At 44.6% G+C, this 15,018-nt stretch overlaps 1 protein-coding gene across 3 annotated transcripts in view; it reads right to left on the bottom strand.

The window, feature by feature from the left end:
* pi4kb (phosphatidylinositol 4-kinase, catalytic, beta) overlaps nucleotides 1-15,018 on the bottom strand; it is a 65,788-nt gene that overhangs the window by 42,257 nt on the left and 8,513 nt on the right. For 2 of the 3 annotated variants that reach the window (XM_083645413.1, XM_083645415.1), the window contains exons 4-8: nucleotides 14,172-14,534; nucleotides 10,703-10,744; nucleotides 9,629-9,856; nucleotides 9,227-9,460; nucleotides 8,620-8,729 (exon numbers count right to left, since the gene is read on the bottom strand). In XM_083645413.1, the coding sequence (XP_083501539.1) occupies nucleotides 8,620-8,729; nucleotides 9,227-9,460; nucleotides 9,629-9,856; nucleotides 10,703-10,744; nucleotides 14,172-14,534 (977 nt within the window). The remainder of the gene's footprint in view (nucleotides 1-8,619; nucleotides 8,730-9,226; nucleotides 9,461-9,628; nucleotides 9,857-10,702; nucleotides 10,745-14,171; nucleotides 14,535-15,018) is intronic. The other variant, XM_083645414.1, reaches the window with a different exon arrangement.

Genomic DNA, 15,018 nt, shown 5'->3' with positions numbered 1-15,018 from the left:
ATCTTTCAAGAGCCGAGGATTCTTTTCTGCTAAGATTTTGTGAACACAAATGATCTCAAAAGAACTAATAGAATGTGTGCTTTCTCTGTCTAAAAGAGTTAGTTTGTAGAGTTAGTAGTTATGTAGGCATTAGCAGTAGAATACAGCATGGTTTCAGCGTCTGAAAATTTATTCTGAGATAAATGGCTTTTCGATAGAACAGTCACTTTAACCATTTATTTTTGGCGTAAGACGTCAGACATTTAAACAATAGTTTTGACCAGTAATTTCCTCCATAGCAGCAGGAAACCCCCCTCTCCTTCAAACTCCTCCCTCCGTGGGTGTGTCTCTAGTGGCTTTGCAGCGTTTGTCACAAGCGAGGCAGGCAGCCTGTCTGTGCTGCCTGGCTGCTGGCGGCTGCTCTTTGGGCGAGTCTGCATGAGTCGTTTCGGTTGTACAATGAAGCTGCGTGCGATTGTGGGCTTTCTGTGTGTTTCCAAGTGTGTTGCATGCATAATCTATTATGAAAATTTGCAATCCCCCACCGCCAGCTCCCAGCGCGATAATGCGCGAAAGCGAAAGCGTTTTCGCCAATCCATTTTACAGTATGATAATGGTTTCCTCGCGCGTTCCCCTGCAGTTTTGGCTCGGCTTTTTCTAGTTTGGAGAGCACTGTCACCACTTAGTGGGTCGGTGGAATGGGTTGTACACGTTCGGTGGCTCCAATATTTTTATAGGAGACGTGGGGGGCGTTGATCCACGTCCCACCGTCAAAATTTTTTTTTTTTTTTTGACGACTCAACTTGTCATTGGCAGTCAACCGTTGGATTTTTTTTGACGACTCAACTCGTCATTGGCAGTGAACGTGTTAATATGTAAACAAACAATAATAGCTTCCATGGCTAAAACTATGTTAATGTTATGGATGTAACTAAGTAGATGTTATTTTTCTTCTCAAGCATGAAGGAATGCAAAAAAATAAATAATAAAATAACACCTACCAATAAGCCTATGTAATTAGGAGTACTATAAACCCAGATGGTGTATCAAAATAAACAAAAAATACCTTCAGTATATAGACAGCACCAGATGTAGCTACCAATGCCTAGTGTCCATATCCGCTGATCCCAGGTCAGTAGAAGGAAGAACGGAGAGAGAAATGAGGGGAGGGGGGGGGGGGGGTCAGCGGAGCGTCCTTCTGACAGGTAGAGTATAGGCCTGTAGGATACCTAAAAAATTGTCAAATCGAATTGAAAGTAATAATGCTGTATCAATAGTATATTTTAATCGTTCCACGTTATATCTTTTAAATGTATCCTCTCCGTAGGGATGATCCTATGCTGTAGAGAAAAAGTCTGCTGCTGCGGTGGGAGAAGGCAATAGAGTTCACATGGTCCGCTTCCATGACGTCAGGTCTCAAGGCTATAAAAAATGAATAAAAAGAGAAAAAATATATGGGAAACAAAAATCACACAGCCGATGTGGGTTGCCGATATCCATATAGAAGTGTGTCCCAGTTGGTGAAGGAGCAAATCAGCCTATTTGAACCATTCTGTGCAGTATGCCTTCGCTTCCTCAGGTGTGTTGAAGGTACGACTTTCTCCCCCTTCCAGTGTGACTCGGAGACGGGCAGGGTGGAGGAGTCCAAAGCGTATGCCTTTGTGGTACAGGATCGATTTAACCTCGTTGAACGCGGCGCGCTTCTTAGACAGGGCTGCGCTGAAATCAGGGTAGAATCTCAATATGTTATTCTGGTAGCGGGGCTCATGCTCTCTGGCCCAGCGCAGCGCTCGTTCCTTGTCTTGATACCGGTGAAAACATACTATGATAGTACGGGGAGAAGCTCCATCCTTAGGTTTGGGAAAGAGAGATCTGTGGACTCTCTCTAAGTCTGGTGGCTTGTCCTTGTCGAACACGCCTGGGCCCATGATATCCATCAGCATTTTCGAGACAAATTGAATAGGGTCTTGTCCCTTTTCGCTGTCTTCAGGCAGGTTTATTATTCGCAAGTTGGCTCGTCTGGCACGGTTTTCTAGGTCGTCGACGCGGTCCAGGAGAGTAGCATTATCGGTTTCCAACTTACGGATGGCTTTCTCTGCTGAATCGATCTTTTATTCCAGAATCGATAATCGCGTCATTTTTTTCCTGTTTGTTTATGTATGAAATGTTACCACTTTCATCCAGTACATTATAGAGTGCTTCCCTCTGCTCCATGGCTCATACAGCCAATCATGTACCTTGTTAGTACAAGTGACACGGAAACAGCCAATCATTTAACAGACAAACTCCGAGTGCACCCGCCCCATGACCCGCCCCCACTCACACAGCTAATCATATCCCTTGACAATGGTGGAATTGCTAGTGACGCGATGGTTTGATCCAGAGCTGAGAGTCCCACTCCCGACATCTCCTGGATAAGCAGCACTGTCGAGTTGCAGTAAAATAGACAGTTTGTGTTGTACTTTGAAAGGGTTTTTCCCCCCTTGAATCAAATTGTACATTATCAGCTTTATTTTAGCATGCAAAAGTAGCGCGAGACCCATTCCTGGCTAATGAGTCTCGCATTTTGGTCCTCCGCTGACGCCTCTCATTTGATCTCACCCGGCGTTACAAATAATTCGATGTGGGTGAGTTTTAATTTGTGTTAACGTAACGTGTTAACATGTGTTCTATTAATAAGAGCCCGGGAAATTAACGTTAATGTTAAGACACCAATTTCACAAATACGGACGTCTGCAATGTTACTTTATGGAATGGCATCAAAAGTTGAAGTGTTGGAAATGTTTTACTTGTACTTTGGGGACAGGAATAACTCATTGTGTCATCTATTGAGCACACAGCTTATATGACTCTGCTTGGGCGGAGTCTTGATGCGTATATAAAACTGTACTGGAGAAATGTACCGCATTTTCAGCGAGGCAAGGCTTTTTCTCGTCCAACAAACGGCGCGCGGTCCCCAGCGTGGTCGCCCTCCAGCCCTACATAAGCCTATGGCATATTTGTAGTTAAGCAAGTCAACGCAAAACCCAGGCTTTTCCACACCTCTGATTTACCTAACGTTAACACTACAACCCTGAAATACACGTTACCAAACGTTCTTTTAGAAGGCTGGCAACGCTAGGCTGTCATCAAAGTAAAACGTCACCATGTCTGTAAATAATGCTTGCAGTTGCACTCAGAGTATGTATGTGTGTGACAAATTAGACCTACCTGTGTGCCTTGAAAATAAGGTGGTTCAAAATAAAGTGGCTAAATGCAACCTTTTTCTCCTCATGTTTTTTATTAATAAAAACGGGTAATTAAAATTATCAATAATTATCGATATCGACTGATATGAAAGATATTATTAGGGATGCACCGATATGAAAATTTTGGCCGATGCCGATAACCGATATTAACATTGCTGTTATGGCCGATAACCGATATTTACCGATGTCGATATGATCTGTATAAAACCACATTTTTATGATCATCACATTTTGTACATACTGAAAAACACATGTTAACACTGAATTTTAAAAAGTTATGCATTTCTTTATTTGCAAAGCCTTTGGAAAAGCCCATAAATCATAGATTTACTGCATTATTTCATATCAATGTGAAGAATTTGGCTGATAATGATAACCGATATTAACATTGCAACATCTGACCGATACCGATATGACCGATATGTTAAAAAATCGGCCGATACTGGCCGATACCGATATGATTGCCGATATATCGTGCATCCCTAGATATTATATCGATATACTTTTTAACTATATCGCCCAGCCCTACTCATGATATAATATACAGTCTCTAGAAGCGTATGATTCAACTTTTCCAATGTTCTAGAGTAAAAAAGCAAACAAACTGAAAAAAGAAAAGAAACAAAAATCGCAATAAATCGTAATATCGAATCGCAATAATCGTAGAATCGCAATACTTAAGAATCGCAATACAAATAGAATCGGCACCCAAGAACCGTGATAGTATCGAATCGGGAGATAAGTGAATCGCCACAGCCCTACAAATTATGCTGCTAAAATTGGGTATTAGCAGATAATTCAGTGAGGCAATCAACTATAACTCACTGAGAAACTTTTATCACATCGCAAAGAAGGAAATGAATTGAGAAAACTTGTTGGACAATGGACATAGGCTATTTACCTTCATAACCCGGAGGGTCGTTGGCACCACAGACGATCTGTCAATAAGCTCTGTCTGCCCTCGCACGAGTGAGTACACTCTATTACACATGGAGAGAATTACAGCATATTGCATGCCTCGCGCAAACAGCCATTTTGAGACGGGAATCTGATTGGTTTTGATTGACGTAATGCCCAGCATTGCCTGGCCACACCCGTGAATAATTCTGGTAGTTAAGACCGCCCAAATCCCGTTTGCGCAGGCATTTTGGGGCGCAGATGATTTTGGCACGGCTGTAATTTGCGTCTGCGACACATGCCGTGAACATTTCCGCAACCCCGCCGAGGATTACATCCCCAACATATTTTGGGGCTGTTTTAACTTAGAAATCAGGGAGGTCACATCTACCAGACAATTAGATCACTTTTAAACAGTTACATTTCTGTATAAATCATTACAATATGCTCCCCTGAGGTGGAGATGCTGCCGGCGCTGGGGTGCAAAACTCGGCATAACACCTGGAGACTGGCGCAAGGCGGACTGTTATCTTCCCTGCCTTAAGGCATGCGCGAACAGGTGCGCAAGCGCTAATAGGGGATAGCGCCTGTCGGAAGATAGGGCCCTTCATACCATGTCTATTCTGCATCCCCCGGGTCCAACCATAGCCTGGAAGAAAAAGATACCATGTCTATTCTGCATCCCCCGGCTCCAACCATTAGCTGGAAGATAAAGATGCCATGTCTATTCTGCATCCCCTGGCTCTGACCACAGACTGGAAGAAAAAGATATCAGTGTTGTGCATGAACGCGCTCTAAGAGCGCCGCTCACTGAGCAAGCTCATTATTTTCATGAGCGGTGAGCTGAGCGCAACCTTTTTGCAAATCCATGAGCGTACAGTGAGCTACGATCACACCTGGGGGGGTGAACGGCCCTATTATCGTTCTTTGTCTCGCTCTCTTAACGCAATAATTGCCCATTGTGTAGGCCTACATGCATGTGGTAATTTACATAGGAATAAAACCGGTTTCCATTTCGCCAGGCTACTTCCCTCAGCAGAGGCTCTGCTCTTCCTTGTCCCAGGAATGCACTATGGTGCCTACCTCGTGTATCTGAAGCTTAATTAATTAGAATTGCAACTGCGCAAATATTAGAGCTGCCGAAAATAATCGATTCAGAGATGCATCGCGATGCTTAATAGGACGATTCTGAATCGATTAACAAATATCAAAAATCGATTATTTAAAAAAAATATATATATATATTTTTTTATAATCAAATAAAATAGAATGTAAGTACATGCAGTTGTTTATTTTAATTATGGATCATAATACAATGCAATTCCAAATGCACTTTTATTTTAAAAGTAGCCACACAGTGAGAAAAAAGAAAGTGAGAAAAAATAAATCATGTATTGCGGAAAATGTGATGCATCGATTTAAGATGCATCGCGATGCATCGAGATGCATCGATTTAAGATGCATCGTATAATCGAATCGAATCGAAGACTTGTATAATCGAATCGTATCGAATCGTGAGATCAGTGAAGATGCACAGCTCTAGCAAATATACACGGGCCAAGCGCACAGTAGTGGCAACGTAATGACCGGGAAAGGAAGCCAAATGTCTCCAGTGGAGATGGAGTGGTGATATTGTATTGTTTTCATCGATGCACGTGGAGACGGCTCATAATAATTGCATGTTGAGTGTGCATTCTGTAACTCTGCCAATGAGGCTTTTTCTTTTACGTTACTCGTTTAAATTGCGTGTTACGCTGTGTAAATTCAAAGTGTCACTTTGATCTTGAGTTCCACGGACAGTTATCCTATGCGCAAAAATAAAGAGACTATCATTTTTATTACCGTATTTTATTTTCACGGAAGGTATCAGGTCTTTTCAAGTCAAAAGGCTCAATTCCAAGTGAAGTCACGAGTCATTGGTGTTTAAGTCCAAGTCGAGTTACAAGTCTTTGTTGATTTTGTCAAGTCAAGTCAAGTCATTAGATTTGTGAATGTGACTCGAGTCCACACCTCTGCTATATAGAATCTATAGATCATTAGTAGCCTAATAATCATCACTATAAGCGGATTCCACTGTAGATGAATGTAGGCTATAATATAGAAGAATATAATACGGTGATCCTCAAAGTCCGGACTCCGGTCCGCATCCGGACCGAGACGCTGTCCTTTCCGGACCGAGCCCTATAACCTACAAATCATTGATAACTTACATTTTCACGGACCGTTTCTATTTTAACTGGCACATGCTTTTATAGTCTTTATGGTACTATTGGTTTATCTGCCAGGAAGCTCACAGACCAATGCATGCGCTGTAAATCTTCACACGTGATGGCCGAGGGCCAATGAAATAAGCAAATCGTTTCTCTCTGTTGCTTCTCAGTGGTGCTGCGAGAGTGTGACACACAGACGGAAGGGAGGCGAGAGATAGTAATTTCACATGGTGTGCTCAAAACAAACCACTCTTACATGTCTATTCATTGTTCTTACGGGCAGATCAAAACCAGTATGTCTCGTGTGAAGTGCGGTGCGATCCTGACCTGTCTATGGAAGTGCCACACATGAGCAAACACACATACACACACCAGGGCACACTCACTGCCCAACGCAACAGCATGCAAGGTTTGCATTGCAATTGCATTGATCGACAGACAGATAGATAGATAGGGAGCTCACTTCTCTCAAGAGAAAAGGTTGTTTGTTGGCTGAGTGTTAAATGTGAAATGGAGTGAAGAAAACGGAAAACTTATTTCTCTTAAATTAAAGCACTTCATTTTAAGATGCACATTTTTCCAAAGCACTCTGTTGTGTTGTTTTTAAATGCATTATTTTACTTGAAATGAGAAAAGAACATTTATTTATTATAGTAGGCTAGTTATGTATACCGGTAATTACCGTAATCCAGTTAAATATGAAAACTGTAAATAAGCATTGTTGATGTTTATTTTGATTTAACAGTCAGTTGTTGACTACATACAGACGTACCATTAGGCTACTTCAATCATTGAGTTCAATGGCACTGAATCATAGCGCAAGCTACGTTACAATGCTCCGGACTTTTGCTTGAGGAAATTTTCTCTAACTGTGTGCAGGTTAGAGACCCCAATCACATCAAACCCATCAATAGCAAATGCTACATAAAACAAATACAACAGGGGAAGGGGTTGGTGGGAGTATTAGGTTATTCCACACATGCGCTCTGTTTACAAACTTGTGTACAATAAAGATTTAAAGTGGGGGGAAATGCCTTTGCCCTGTCAAACAGCTGGAATACAGACATCTGAGAGGGAGGCGCACCCCACACTTTGGAAATCACTGCTCTAGAGTAAAACATTTATTCATTCCCACTTATTAGACACTATTTCTGATCGTAAAATTAGCGTAAAAAGCAGAATTCAGAAAAATTCAAAGGGAAAAAAACTGAATTTGGGATTTGTTGCTTTTTTCCCCCGTTTTCGTACCGCACCGTATTCGTACCGAACCGTGACCCCAAAACCGAGGTACGTACCGTACCGTGACTTTTGTGTACCGTGACACCCCTAACTATGAATAACACACCCATTATCACTCATTATGCAAAATAATAATTGACCTGAACCATATCCACCGCTGAGAAGGGCAACATCTCGTTTACAATGAATGCAGTCACTGCCCTGTGGCACTCATTGACTTTCTGGCTTGGTGAAGAAGCTTTCTTTGTCAGGGTGAAACGTGTCTCCTCCTGTGCGGCTGTCACTGTCACATGGTGACCTAGCAATGAAAGCAAGAGTGCAACGTTAAATAACACGTCTCACGGTCGGTGACACGAGCTGATGATAATTATTATATAGAAACAACTTATCCAGCTAACGCTAGCTAATTAAATAACGTTACCTGATGTTGTAGAAATCGATGCATCTCTCAAGTTCCGTCATCATCGTCCTCCAAGACTTCAGCTAACGTTACAGCTGAGGAGGTGCTGCTAACGTTAGCTGCGGTACAGTGTCTGCTTCATTCACCCTCAGGCTAACATGTTAGCCTTCAGCATTTAGCTAAATATATCTTGTGTTTGACCATGCTTCCTCAAGTTTGAGGTGTTTCCCTGGCCAGCTTTGCAATTCACATCACAAATGTTGCAACCAGTGTTGTCTGAGTCTATCTTGGTAAAGTGTAGCCACATTTTTGGACCGCTTTCGGCTGGTCCTGTTTGTTGATGTTTGCTTTCAGGTAGAGTGACGTACTGACGTAACGCGCTCTCGCGTGTTGCCTTAAGGTTCCGTCGGAATTGCTATGTTACCCACTCTCTTTCTATTACTCAGATGCGTTCAAGTACCGAAATTTGGTACCGTTTGTTTTTATGTGAACTGGTACTCGGTAGTACCGACGTCATTCGGTCGGTGCCTGTAAAAGTACCGAGTTCGGTACCCATCCCTAGCTACCATCAGGACTATTGGCTCAAGAGGTTTGTAGTATGTGTGTGTTTCTGTGTGTGTGTCTGTGTATACATGTGTGTGCAGACCTGATGTCTCCAGCAGCAATGAAGACAGGCTCTTTACTGTCCAGGCTGGTGATGCTGTCCACTGAGAACTGACTGATGTTGTCACAGCTGCTGGTGTGAACCTCTGGAAGCTGACAGAGTCAGACAGACAGACAGACAGGCAGGGAGACCGAGTCAGGACAGTAGGATTTGGTACTGAAACCTGTACCGAATTGCAATGCAGAATTAGGTGCCTCATTTAGGTGGTATGCCCGAGCCGCTGACTGAAAAATATATAATATAATATCTGCCCTCCGGTGCACCGTTTTAGCAGCGGTACCCATCCCTACAGGACGCCCTGAAGGTTCGAGAGGAACCTTCTCTACAATCTACATGGGCAACAGGCAAAACAGTGAACCACAAGCTGAAACATCTCATCATTCCTTGCATTGAAGGCAGAAAATCAAGTGAAATGTTTCTTAGCATTGAGGCAATAAAACCAAAAACCTGTTCAAATGTTTAGCAGTAAAGTCACAAAGGACTTCAAATCTTTCAACAATCGATTGTGATTTTTCCAAGCACCAAGACATTGCTGTTTGACTGAGGCAGCAACTGTCTCCATGTTGCCTGTCAGCGTTGTGGTCCTCACCTCCACCTGCAGCTCTCCAATGTCGTCCACAGACCAGGCCTCGTCGTCGTTGTCGTAGTTGGTGACGGTGACGGTGGAGAAGCTGGCGGCGCGCTGCTCCGCTGTCATGCCGCAGTCCGGGAGGTTCTCCACAGACCGCGTGCTGCGGATGCGGTTCTCCGGGATCCGCACGGGAACGCTGGACGTCTCGAAGTTCTCACACTCCAGAACCTCCACATAGATCAGATAGGGAGCCTGCAGAGAGATAATCCGCTGGTCAAACAACTCCCAGCTTCTTCCTCTGGAGGTCAAGCAGACTTCAGATAGGAACATCACGCTTCCTGTGGCTTCCTGAAGCTGAGATTTAGAAGGCAGGGGTGTGTGTATGTGTGTATGTGTGTATGTGTATGTGAGTGTGTGTACTTTGTCTTTGGAGTTGAGCACCACAGCCTGTGTGTGGGGCACTCTGACCAGGTGGTGGGGGAAGGCGGCAGTGGGCAGCCAGACGCGGGCGGGCAGCTTGTGGTTGAGCAGAGACAGCTCTGAGATCAGCCTCTGGGTCTTCTGCTCCTTCGTGGGCAGCGTGGCCAGGCGCTTTCCGATGCCCAGGAGAGACTTTATAAACTCCCTCTGAGGGGTCAGACGCACCGGCTATACACACACACACACACACACACACAAACAAACACACATGAGACCAGAGTGAGGTCAGCTGAGAGGAAGAGGATGTGATGAACAAGACCCAATGCAAATCAGTTTGACCTCTCGGTCCCGTTCATAGAGTGCTGCAGGAGTGAGTCCTAGAACCTGCAGCATCCCCTGGTTCCTTCGTCTGGAAGTCAATGGGACTTTTCACTTTTGTACAGGGATTTTGGTTAGGTGCCTGAAACAAGGTGCCTGAAATAAGGTATGTGGTTAACACAAGTTTATGAAAGTCCGGCCTTTGTGCTCAGCAAGATAATATTCATAAATTAACACCACTTTTAGGATCTTTGAAGCGTTCTCTGAAAATTGTGATTTGGGGCGATCAAAAAATCCAAGTGGTGTTCTTTCTTGAAGATGATCTTGCTGAACACAGAATTTATTTCAGGCATCTCAGCAAAATCCTCATACAAAAATCCCATTGGCTTCCAGATGAGGGAACCAGGCGATGCCAACTTTTGGATTGGCCTACGAGAATACGTCATCCCTGCGGCACTGTATTGAGTCACCCAGAATCTGCAGCTAGCTTCTGATTGGTCCAATGAGTCATCCGACACAAAACAAGCACTGAGATCAGTGAAGTTACGGTGAAGTCCACAGACAGGCAGCTCAGAGAGAGGTGGATGGTTTCTGACCGATACTTGATGTATTGTTTGATAGATTATAGATCGGGTGAGTGTAGTTTGGTTGAGCCACTCGTCTGGGACTTCACGCCGGAAAGTGAACCACAACCCAGACATGGTTTCCCAGAATGCACCATGGAAGAGCGTCAGAAGAGCAAACGGGGGAACTTACGGGACCAGCCTCAAACTCCAGACTGTCCGAGCTGCAGTTGTCCTGGAGGGGTCAGGGGTCAATCACATTAATATGCAGAAAAGTGGATCCGAGAAGAGTGTGATCAGCACATTCTTATTTTGCAGCAGGGTTCATACAGACATTATAAGATGAAATTCAAGACTTATTTTTAAGTATTTTTTCAAGCAGTTTTTTTTTTCATTTTCAAGGAATCGCTGAAAGCAAATAAATAATTTTAAAATATAAATTTTTCCCAAAGGGGGCATCAAATTTGAATTACGGAGTGTGCCTTAAAGCCAATTCTACTATCAATCCTGTGAGCTGCACGGGAAAAATATTTGTTTTAATGGTCAACATCACCATTAAAATACAGTGATGATCAGAGATGTTTTGATGAGTGTTTTAACAGCTGCTAAAATGTCTGCAAACCATCGCGTACGAGCTAACGTTAACTTTCATACGGCAGACGTTGCATTTAGTGATTGTTACTTAATCGACACATTCAGTCCTCAACTCTCCACCGTGATAGGCTGATGTGTGGTGAGCGTTCTGGCGCAAACTGGCTGCCGTGCATCACCCAGGTGGGTGCTACACATCAGTGGTGGATGAGTTGAGTTCCCTCCCCCTCCCTCCCCTGATATGTGAAACGCTTTGAGTATCTAGAAAGGCGCTATATAAATCCAATCAATTATTGTTGTTGTTTGGGCCTTGTGTGAAGTTATTATAGCCAAAGGTTATGACAAATTCCACAGCAGATGCAGGTGTGCTGCTTACCATAGTGTAACATCAGAGTTGCTGCACCATCACTGCATGCTGCAACATTAGTTACATGCATTACACTAATGCGTAACATTAGTTACATGCATTACACTAATGCGTAACATTAGTTACATGCATTACACTAATGCGTAACATTAGTTACCGTAAATTCCGGACTATAAGCCGCGGCTTTTTTCCCGTTTTTTGGCCTTTTTTGGCCCCTGCGGCTTATATAACGGTGCGGCTTATCTATGGATTTTTTCAGCAAACGGCCACTCGGGAACCTCCAAAATCTATGGATGTTGGTATGAGGCAGAACGAGAGCAAGACAGACATTACGAGAGCGAGACCCTGATTGGATGATGTTGCAAAAAATGTGCCTCGCGACCTGATTGGAGCACTGTGCCACTACTCTCTCTCAGCCACTACAGTAAAACACCCTCCCTCCTCCCTCGCTCCGGGGGGAAAATGGCAGCGATTGAGCCTGAAAGACAGTCTGAATGAAATTGAATGTAACATTCCCAATTCTATGTATTACATTCTAAAAAACTAACGGCAACATTTTGGAAGGCTAAGCCACACAACTAGCTCGTTGTAATCTAACATCATGCTTCAAAAGATGGAGAACTGGCTGTGTTACGACGATGGCGGCGAGAAGAAGAAGGAAAGAAGGAAATCGAGCAGCAGCACGTAACCTTGGCATCAGGGTGTTGACACAGAGAGCAGACGGCCGAGGTGCCGTTCAGATCCGACTGAAGGCTCAAGTTTGCCAGTGGATCCTGACAGCGTGGAGGAGTGTCAAAACATCCACGATCACCAACGGGTTCCGAAAGGCTGGACTGCTGCGTGATGAAGAGGAGGACGCCGCCACAGCTGAGGGCCTTCAGAGGCTGTTCGATTCCGACAGTGACGAAGAGGAGTTCGTTGGTTTTGAGAGCGACAACGAAGGAGAGAGGAGAGTGGCTGACGAAGCCACCCTGAGCCTGTTCGTTTCCGACACTGAAGATGAGGACTTTGGTGGTTTTAGTACGCAGGAAGAAGACGAAGATGAGGATTAATGACTTGACTTTTCTGGTTACAGCCGTGTACTGCACCTTAGCCTAAAAGATGAAGACGAGGATTAATGACTTTTCTGGTAGGCTGATTACCGTATATTTTAAGCAGACGTGTTACTGCAACTTTAGGCTTACGCGCTTACTGTCGTGTTACAGGCACTTTATTTTGCACTTTAAAAAAAACACATTTAATTTAGCCATTGATATTGCCTCGTCAAGCGCTGTAAGCTTTGTTGGAGGACCAACTCACTTAACACATTCACTGCCAGACGTTTTTTTTTTACTGTAGTTAGCTTCTGCCAGAGGGTTTTTTTTAGGATTCTGGCTCATCTTTCAAGACCCGAGGATTCTTTTCTGCTAAGATTTTGTGAACACACAATATCTCAAAAGAACTAATAGAATGTGTGCTTTCTCTGTCTAAAAGAGTTAGTTTGTAGAGTTAGTAGTTATGTAAGCATTAGCAGTTGAATACAGCATGGTTTCAGCGTCAGAAAAATTATTCAGAGATAAACGGCTTTTTGTGAAATTCGATAGAACAGTCACTTTAACCATTCATTTTTGGCATCAGTAAGACGTCAGACATCTAAACAATAGTTTTGAACAGTAATTTCCTCCATAACAGCAGGAAACCCCCCTCTGCTTCCAACTCCTCCCTCCGTGTGTGTTCTCCTCCTGCCTCCCTGGCTCTCCAGCGGGCGTGTCACAACGAAGTTGCTGCTGCTGCTGTGCCTGTTTGCGCGGCCGCTGTTTGAGGAAGTCTGGGTGGACTCGCTCGTTTCGTGGAGTTTTGGTTGAGAGCTTTGATGAAGCTTTTGCGATTCTGGTCATATTTATGCTGCGTGTTTCAAAGTGTGCATCCAATCTATTCTTGGAACCCCCCACCGTTGCCACCGCTGTGCATCAGCGCGAAAGTGAAAGCGTTTTCGCCATCAATTTTACAGTATGAGAACGGCTTCCTCGCGCTTTTCCCTCCAGTTTTGGGTCGCCTCTTTCTACTGTGGAGAGACATGTCGCCACTCAGTGGGTCGGTAAAATAGATTATACACATTCAATACCTCCAATTCTGGTGTAGGAGACGTAAAAGGGTTAGATCAACGTCCCACCGTCAAAAAAAAAAAATCAATTTTTTTTGACGTCTCAACTCGTCATTGGCAGTGAACCGCTGGATTGTGTTTGACGAGTCAACTCGCCATTGGCAGTGAACGTGTTAAGAAATTCTCTGCTATTTGGGACCCGTTTCTAGCCTACCTCGTTGAGGTTGGGGGCGACAGGTGATTCGCCGGGCTGGTTTCTCATGGACCCCCTGCGTGGGATCCCGGGCACAATACCTCTTACAAGCATATATGCACCTTACGCCACTGGTAGCACGACGTAATACTGAATGTCGATAATATATGCGTCCCCCCCCCTGTATGCTTTTTTTCTTTCGTTTTCCTGTGTTTGTCTTGTTCGTATGTTGTTCAAAAAAGTTGAAAATTAAATATTGAGAGAAAAAAACAAGGGCTAATCAAGCTAGCTAACTATATGCTAATATCCACCTAGCTTGCTAGTTAGCCTGGCTAGAGGATTAGGGTTGGGGGTTAGGGGGAGTGAATATGGAATAGTATTATAGCTTGAAAAGCCCATGCCAAGTGTCTCTGTGCGTGGGGCATTACCTCGTCCTGGCTGCTCTCCACCTTGGGGTTGCTGGCGGTTCTCTTCAGGTTGCTGCTGAGGCTGATGCTGACAGTGGCGTCAGACTTGGAGCGCTGGTGGGTGCGTTTGGAGGGCGACAGGCCGTGCTCGGCCGGGTGGGGCCCGGGGCCGGGGGGTGGGGCGGGGCAGAAGGCGGTCAGGGCAGGGGGGTCCCGGCGCCCCAGGCGGGGGCCGGCTGGCTTCAGCTCATCTGACAGGATGAGCTTGCGGAGCTTGGTCCCTCTGGAGTGACGCTGGGTGGAGATGTGCATGTCAGAGGAGTACGCCCCCAGCAGCCACGCACACTGCAGAGAGAAGGAGATGCTCTGCCTGCAGCGGTGCACCTACAGGACCACAACAACACACAGTCAGGAAACACTGTTTCCCCAGGACCAACTGCTCTGTCAACAAACAAATACTGAACCACTGAAGCCTGATTCCAGGGACCGAATCACAATGTTTGTTTACAATAACTTCCAGGTAGAAAACTCCTGCATCCTCCCGTTTGATGCTTTCATATCTCACCACCCTACAATTGGAGAGTGAATAACACGGTGCACAATTGCACAACTGTGCCTGCCCAAAGCCGGTGAGGCCGTGTAGCAGGCGAGGCCGTGTAGCAGGCGAGACCTGGATTGAAAACAAACGAGGTACAGTAGAAATGAGCGAGGAGGACGAGGACGAGGCACGATAGGCTAGAAAGGAGCGTGCTCTGTTTCTAGTCTCATTAATAACAACACTCTCACTAATCTACCTGTTGGGCCACAGCAGACAATGAGTTGAACCAAAACTAGCAGTTATGAGTTTATCAACTTGACTACATAAAAT

Source organism: Poromitra crassiceps (genome assembly GCF_964638095.1).
Source record: "Poromitra crassiceps genome assembly, chromosome: 1".
Taxonomy (NCBI): domain Eukaryota; kingdom Metazoa; phylum Chordata; class Actinopteri; order Beryciformes; family Melamphaidae; genus Poromitra; species Poromitra crassiceps.
The sequence above is the reverse complement of the archived record's forward strand: the minus strand, read 5'-3'. Positions and strand labels throughout refer to the sequence as shown.